The sequence below is a fragment of the Herpailurus yagouaroundi genome, unplaced genomic scaffold (assembly GCF_014898765.1).
Source record: "Herpailurus yagouaroundi ecotype Mexico unplaced genomic scaffold, PumYag 192, whole genome shotgun sequence".
Taxonomy (NCBI): domain Eukaryota; kingdom Metazoa; phylum Chordata; class Mammalia; order Carnivora; family Felidae; genus Herpailurus; species Herpailurus yagouaroundi.
This window is the reverse complement of record NW_024412423.1, coordinates 19500361-19508829: the sequence shown is the minus strand read 5'-3', so window position 1 is coordinate 19508829 and position 8469 is coordinate 19500361. Positions and strand designations below refer to the sequence as shown.

Here is an 8469-nt window from a genome sequence, read left to right as displayed (position 1 = left end):
TGTTACAAACACAGGGAAATTATGTAGTTGTCTATCACTTATCTGATTGGATCGACTTATGAAGAACTTACGATCTAAAGGCTACATAACAACAGGGCACAGTGACGAATGATGAGTTTAGTCAAGGTGTGGAGCTTTTCTAGTAAGCTCTTTTTTTTTTAATTTTTTTAACATTTTATTTATTTTTGAGACAGGGAGAGACAGAGCATGAACAGGGGAGGGTCAGAGAGAGGGAGACACAGAATCTGAAACAGGCTCCAGGCTCTGAGCTGTCAGCACAGAGCCCGATGCGGCGCTCGAACCCATGGACCGTGAGATCATGACCTGAGCTGAAGTTGGCCCCTTAACCGACTGAGCCACCCAGGCACCCCTCTAGTAAGCTCTTAAAATTGGTTAACTTCTTACCTTCAGGTACCAGTTGAATTAAGAGAAGCACACCTCCTCCCAAGAACAGTACTCCAGCTATGATATAGCGTCTGGGCAGCGTTTGCAACAGGAGCCAGGCTGTAATGTAGGCTGGAACTTCAATCAAGGCAGAGAGGAAACAGTTCAAATAGGCATCTCCATGTAAATTAGGAGCGTTGAGAGACAGAGCAAAGTAACCCACTGAGGTAAGCATCCTGCAAAACCACAGAAAAACACAAAAGTGATGAGAGGATGACCCGAACCACTAAATAATTCCATGATGGTCAAGAAATTGTCTAGATTTTTCTGTCCTACAAGTAGCCACTAACCACATATGGCTATTTAAAAGTAAATAAGTTAAAATTAAATAAAATTATAAATTCAATTCTTCAGTCATACTTGCCACACTTCAACCCACTTAATAGCTGCATGGGGCTAGTAGTTACTAAAATGGACAACTCAGACATAAAACATTTTCATCATTGTGGAAAGTTCTATTGGATAGCCCTAGTCTAGATATACCAACATTCAACAATACCTACCCTGGTCTAATGAATTTCAAATTTCGTTATTTCCTGAATAGCTTGTGTACATCCTCATTCTCTTACAACTATAATTTGAAGAAAGATTGTCAGTCACGTCAGTGAACATAAAATCCAGATTTCATTCTTATCAAAAAGAAAAACGAAGATACATAGGTAATACTATGGGATTCACTTACGGTAAATTCCTATCAATTTATTAAAACTCACTTTGGGGAAAAGAATGAAAGTCCCCATAATGGTTCAAAGTATCACACAGTACACACCCCATATCCCGTCATTACAGTGAATTTCCACATAACTGTGAAGCTTTTCTGTGCAAAAAACAACTGCCCTTTGAAGACTCCTCTGTGCAGAAATTTGCTTATTATTGACATGACCGAAAAGCAGAGGACATTTGAAAAATGTTTTCAGGAACAATGTTGGATCTTTTAATACATATTCTACTGGGTTGGGTAGCACAAGGGCTAATGCAAAACAAAAGAAAAAATGGAACGTTATCAGTCAGGATTTTCGCGATGGTCGCATTTGGTAATAAGTACAATGCAGGCAAAACTAGGGACTAGTACTGGTTCAGTAGCACTCAAGATACATTTGCACCAATGACATACGCTGACATAGAAGAAGTAAGCAGGCGTAGAGTGAGGAAAGCCATGTGCTTGTGACACACTTGCTGTATCAAGGGGCATAACTCTGTCATTGATCTCTTCTAACTGCAAAACAGGATGGCCCTAAAAGCAGACTCACTGCAGTCTCTGAACCTACAATTTCTTGTGTTGCCACTGTCGGGTAGGCAGGTCTTCTTTTCTCCTTCCTCACTTCTTGGTAGATACATCATCAAATCTAGCCTACAGAGTCAATTCATTATTTCTATGCCTGAAAAATCACTGGGTAGTCTGCTATTGGCAAGGGTGAAAAGCTTATCAGAAGTCCGATACAGTGGGGATGTTGTGACGTCACTGTTCAGCTGCCAGTCCAGCTTGGAGAAGCAGGAGCTGAATTACCCTCTCAGTCTCAGGCACCAGGAACATTAATGGTCTTCATCTCAACTACCCTAGGATTGGCAGACCCTTTCCATGCGGGCCACAGGACTGCAGACCTAAAGATGACCCCTGTGACTTTTTTTTCAGCATCCAGTTCTGTGAATTGAATGGAGACATTTCCAAATGGCTTAGAATTCTATAATTTTTATTTTGTCTCAGGAAAACTCAGGCCATGCCCTGATGTTCCCGGTGGATTAAAGAAAATCAATTGTACACTTATGTGCTGCATGTCACATTTCTAGATCACTTGTTACTTACCACAACATCAAAGACATAATGGTAATTGTGGCAATGTTCCGAGTCCTGAACAGGCTGAGAATGAGAATTTTCTGCTGGCTTGGGAGTTTTAGTTCCTGTAGCTAAAATAATGCAAATAACCAAGAGATGAAGAGGTTAGTGAGGAAGTATCTTCAACCATGACAGTGTGGGAAAGACTAATGCTTGTAACTCTGCTTCGCCTTGAGTATGCTCAGAAGTCTGGAGTTTGAGGGGAATAAGGGCATCTACATATATGATGCTTATTCTAACACTTTAAAATACTTGTGACCCATTTTAGACAGAAGCCTTTGAAATATGTAACATTGGCTTCACTGTCTCTTCATATAAAGCCTGATTGCTAACAGCCTTTTCTTGACTCATGGTCACATCACTGTGGTAACTTTAATCACATGGAGCTGTGATCCTTAGGACCTGTGCTTAGGGCCAAGCAGCCCCTAACTGCCTTGGGGTTCATGTCTGCTTTTTATATTTTTCTTGTTGTTGTCTCAGAGTCAGAACGGATTTGGGTTGACTGAGGGACCTTGGGCAAGTGACTATTCCCCCTGAACCTCAGTTTACTTGTATGTTAAAAAGGTATAATAATTGGGAGTTGAGAAGATTACATGAGATCATATATATGTATATAAAGCTTAGCATAGTACTTGAACCATAGTAAATACCCAATACATTTTAACTATACTTATTGCTACTACTGCATCACTGAGGAAAAGGTGCTATTTGGCTAGTGGCAATTTCTTAGTGCTGTCAATGGGCTTCCCTCCTTTATTTTTAATTTAACTAAAGTGAACTTGCCATGTGTTAGGAGTCTAGATAACCAAGCTCAGTGGAACTTGTAAAGAAGTTACAAGGCCCTGAGGTGGGTAATCTTTTTGGGATAAAGTGCAAGCACATAGAGTGCATGTGCAGTAAGACGCTGAGGGGCACCTGGGTGGCTCAGTCGCTTAAGCATCTGACTTCAGCTCAGGTCATGATCTCACAGTTGGTGAGTTTGGCTCCCTGCTGTCAGGCTCCCTGCTGACAGCTCAGAGTCTGGAGCCTGCTTCGGATTCTGTGTCTCCTTCTCTCTCTCTCTCTGCCTCTCCCCTACTTGTGTCCTCTCTCTCTCTCTCTCTCTCTCTCTCTCTCTCTCTCTCTCTCAAAAATAAATAAATAAACATTAAAAAAAAAAAAAAGATTTAAAAAATAAGAGGCCGAGGAAGGAGTGTCTACAATGAAGGAGTAAGACTGCCAGACTGGCCATTGTAGCAAGCGCTCCCCAAATATGAGCATCTGTCTCATATTTGAATAACCACACTCCCTCCTGCAGTTCGCAGACATATCGCCTTTCTTCTTCTACAGTATTTGGAGTGTGCAGCTCTAGAACATGCCCCTGGCAGTAGAACCCTGTTATCACAACAAAGCAAAGCCCCTGCATAAACTAGTGGGAACTAGAAGTCTTCATGGGGGTTCTGGAAGTGGTGCCATGCATGGATAGGACCTGGGCACCAGGTCTATGCTAACACTTGGTGCTTTATGAAAATGCAGATCGCCAGGTCTTACCCTGGCCCTGCTGGATCTGAATAGTTCCTGTGGGCCCTGAAGCCTAGGATTCTGTATTTTTTTAAAACAATTTTTTTAATGTTTATTTATTTTTGAGAGACACGGCATGAGTGGGGAAGGGGCAGAGAGAGAGGGAGACACAGAATATGAAGCAGACTCTAGGCTTTGAGCTATCAGCACAGAGCCTCATGTGGGTCTTGAACTCACGGACCATGAGATCATGACCTGAGCCGAAGTCGGACATGCAAATGACTGAGCCACTCAGGCATTCCAAGGACAGTATTTTTAAAGCTCCTTGGGTGATTTTGATGATAGCCAGGTTTGGAAATCTCAGGACAAGAATATTCTTATATCCAGTGCTTGCCTCTGTATGGAGTCACCAAAATGCCTTTGAACCAGACTCGATGAGCAGGTTAAAGGTGCTTGAGAAAGAAAGCCAGAGAAGCCCCAGATCACTTTCCAAGATGATACTACTCTGTATTTTTTCCTGTCCACTGCCTCTACCTTGAGATAAGAAAGCACAGTTGTGAAGAGCATGTACTTTGGCACCAGACAGCTCTAGTGAGACTTCTAGCTGTGTAATTCTAGGCAAATTACTTAACTTCTCTGTGCCTCAATTTCTTCTCCTGAAAAAAAGAGCCTAGAGTAGTATCCACGAGCTATGGCTTGAATGAACATCAAATAATTTGAATACCATGCCTGGCATCTGGTAGACTCTCCATTATCATTCTGAGCAGGCTGCACTTGCTGACGCAGGTCTCTGTGGACCCTCCTTAAGAGGACCCGTCTCCACTGTCACCAGGAGGTGAGCAGCAGAGATGAACACTGGCTCTCTTTCCTCCAGCAGGCTTGTCCAATTCAGGCTCCAAATGCCTCATGGTAGGAAGAAACAAGATGCTATCAGAAGCATGTGTTTTGACACTGGACTTTATTCTTATTTGCCTCTAACTATCTCTTGTAAGTCTGACTTCTACTACTACACTGTAAATTCCTCAAACACAGGAATCAGATCACATATCCAATAAATATCAACAAACAACCACCACAGCCCTGAGATGCAGAAGAGTTCACTGGACACTCCCCATGTCCAATAAATTATCTAAGGCTGGGAATGAAATTCTTTTTTTAAAACATTTTTTTAATGTTTATTTTTGGAGAGAGAGAGGCGGGGGAGGGGGCAGAGAGAGCAGGAGACACAGAATCTGAAGCAGGCTCCAGGCTCTGAGCTGTTGGCACAGAGCCTCATGCAGGGCTCGAGCTCACAAACCATGAGATCATGACCTGAGCTGAAATCAGATGCTTAACCAACTGAGCCACCGGGGGAACAGAATTCCTGATGTGAAGAGTGAAGTATTCAGCAATCTCTGTCCCAGCAGCCCTCTGGGACCTTGGGTTCCTGGCACTGTAATTAACTCTCCAGCCATTGCCAGGACATCTGCTTCTGACAGAGGTGCCAAAGGCCAGGGACGGAGGAAGCCCTTGGGGTGGAGCAGTGGTGTGCCCACCACCCTCTGAAAGTTCTGCTTTCTGTGGAAGCCAGCAGTGCGGACTTCAATGTGGGCAGGCATACTGTTGCTGCAGCTGCCCTAGTCTTCTTTGGGTTTCCTGAGCAGGCCCCTACCCTTCTCCCAGCCAGGATAGCCCTGCTCCATTCTTTCCATTCATCTAAGGGCCCCCACCCCTGGTTCAGACCTGCCTCTTCAGCTCTGAGTCTGTCTGTTCCCTTTCTCTGCTGGCACACAGCATCTACTCCTTGGATACATAAGCATTTCCTCCCTCCTGGCATCATTTATGTTTCATCTAATCTTGGTGACACTCTTAGCTACATGCTATGCTCCTTAAGCATAGGAACCGTATCTCACTTTCTCATTTTCTCTAGGATGTGGCACAGGGCATGAATGGGGACACTGCAAGTCTTCACTGACTGTCAGGAAGTGTGGCTGCCACCATGGAATATCTTTTTTGCATGGTCTCTTGCCTTCAGGAGTGAACCTTTGAGCCTTTTGGGGTGAACCCTTGAGCCTGTGCTTTCACACCTTTAGGTTCTAGACACGACACAGCAAGACTAAAGGCATATACAGCTTCCTCAGCAACTTTGGAACGATTCAGAGTACAGTGGGTAAATCCTGCATGGAATTTCCCTCAACTACATTTTTTTCCACTTAATGTGGACATTTAGATTATGTGATATGCAACTGCACCAGTGGTTTGGAGCAGTACCAGTAAAAAGTTGGAAGTAAACTTGCCAAAGGAAAGGGAATTAGTATTTAATCAACACTTGCTGTATGCTAAGCAGTTTACATACATGATCGCACCTAATTCATACACAGCCTTTTGACGGGGGTTTCATTTCAGAACTTAATCATCACTATGTCTCTAAGGACTCATGCAGCACGTGGTACATAGTGGGCACTCAAAACACATCGGATTAAATTACATTCCCTGAAATCAAGAATGCATGGCTGACCTCAAGAGGGCACATCTGCAAATGTTTACCTCCATAGGATCAAAAATCACCACTGGGGCCGCTTTGTTGTTCATTTTTGCAGCTTTTTGGATGATATTTTCAGCCTCTATAAATCTTCTCTGGGATATCAACCACCGGGGAGATTCAGGAATAAACCTGGAATAAATTTTTAAGGGTTTATAATTTTTCAGAATAGCAAGCTTTCATAGAGTTCACCACAAGTTCCCCCCAAATGATTTTTATTTTGTGAAATTGTAGTGTGCCTGTTTAAAGGAAATCAGGAAGGGGGGCACCTCATAAGATTTCCATTGATAATAGGAATAAACAAAAGCACCTCCAAGTTTCAAAGTCTTGATCAAACCATAAGACCAATCATCATCAGTTGTACTTGAAGCCAGGACCAGACCATAAGGAGTAACATTAACTGTGGGTGCGTGTAAGCCAGGGCAGTGGGAGAAAGTCATCTCAAATGTAATAGCCAGGGTGGGTCATAAAAGAAACACAATCTAGTGTCTTTTTAGTGTCTCCATCCCTTGAAGAATTCCTGGGGCCCCAGCTGATGAAGCTGAAAAGTTTATCAGGTAAAGGGTGGCCAAGGCATCTGTGCTTTCTGGGCTCTTCTTACAGTCAGAGGAGAAGATGTACATACGGACACCCTCCAATGGGCTATCCCTGTGGCTCTCAACAGACTCCCAGGCCAGTGAGTAACCAAACCAGTTTTTGGGAGACAGTCAATGTTATCTTTTTTTTTTTTTTAACCATCTAGAAACTTTTTTTATTACACACACTTGACTTCTATTCTTTCCTAATTTTTCTATTTTTTCTATTTCTATTTATTTTTTCATACTTATATTTATTTATATTTTCTGTTCTTTTCTACTTTTTATTTCTCAAAATCTCTTAGCCATTCTTCTGCCATTCTTCTCTTGTTTTTCTCACCTATTTGTCAGTACTCAGTTATCCCAGAAAATAAATCACATGTAGCAGGTATAGGGGCCTCCTATAATTACATGTGCCCCTCTAAAGCCTCAATAGGAATTAATCTCAGAGCAAAACACAACTTATCAAATGGTCAACCCTCAGCCTCCTCCCCCAGCCTATTAGCACATGAGTTGAAAAATGAACCCAGTTTATATTTTTTGGAATCTACTCTTAGTTGGTCCCTGTAGCAACTGTGATGTTAGGTCACTGACCTTCAGTAATTGAGCTGTGCTGTCCAAGAGAACTTTCTGCAGTGTTCTATAGCTGTTTTGTTCAATATAGTAGCCAATAACCACATGTTGTTCAGCTAGTGTAACTAGTGTGACCGAGGAAATGAATTTTTAATTTTATTTACTTTTAATTAATTTTAATTTACATAGCTGCATGTGGCTAGTGGCTACTGTGTTAGTGCAGAATTTGAGGCCTTACTTCCCAGCCACTGCATACTTCATGTATATATACATGTATGCTTTACTTCTGATTCTGAGCAATGTCTTTCCCCCACCAGGTTGTTCTTAGAAATACTCTACCTTTCCTTCCACAGGCTTTTAGGGCCATCATTGACCTCAAGTTCCTAATGTTTAGTCAGCTAGATATTGAAAAGCTTCTATTGGCTCTTCAAGTTGCATCTATTGGCTCTTTCTCACCCCCTATACACATACTCCATTCATACCTGTAGTCACTTCTTGCCAAACCTTTTTAAAAATATTTTTTTTAACATTTATTCATTTTTAAGAGACAAAGAGAGAACAGAGCACAAGTTGGGGAGGGCAGAGAGAGAGAGAGAGAGAGACACAGAACCCAAAGCAGGGTCCAGGCTCTGAGCTCTCAGCACAGAGCCTGACGTGGGGCTTGAACCCACAAACCGTGAGATCAAGATCTGAGCCGAAGTCAGATGCTCAACCAACTGAGCCACCCAGGCGCCCCTTGCTAAACCTTTTAAAGGGAACTTGGGACAGGGGTGGCTGGGTGGCTCAGTTGGCGACTCTTGATTTCGGCTCAGGTGGTGATCTCACAGTTTGTGAGATCAAGTCCCACGTCGGGCTCTGTGCTGACAGCACAGAACCTGCTTGAGATTCTCTCTCTCTCCCTCTTTCTCTGCCCCTCCCCTGGTCGTGTGTGCCCCCCCACCCCCATCTCTCTCTCTCTCTAAATAAATAAATAAGTAAACATAAACAAACAAACAAACAAAAAAGGAACCTGGGACATAAAA

The 8469-nt window shown here is 42.8% G+C and overlaps 1 protein-coding gene and 1 non-coding gene across 3 annotated transcripts in view; both read right to left on the bottom strand.

Annotated features, from left to right (window-relative positions):
• LOC121010675 (solute carrier family 22 member 4) overlaps positions 1–8469 on the bottom strand; it is a 43338-nt gene that overhangs the window by 9657 nt on the left and 25212 nt on the right. For both annotated transcript variants that reach the window (XM_040444421.1, XM_040444422.1), the window contains exons 5-7: positions 6305–6431; positions 2249–2349; positions 406–620 (exon numbers count right to left, since the gene is read on the bottom strand). In XM_040444421.1, coding sequence (XP_040300355.1) covers positions 406–620; positions 2249–2349; positions 6305–6431 — 443 coding nt within the window. The remainder of the gene's footprint in view (positions 1–405; positions 621–2248; positions 2350–6304; positions 6432–8469) is intronic.
• TRNAR-UCG (transfer RNA arginine (anticodon UCG)) lies at positions 8094–8178 on the bottom strand. The gene has a single exon. It is a non-coding gene; the product is annotated as a tRNA-Arg (tRNA).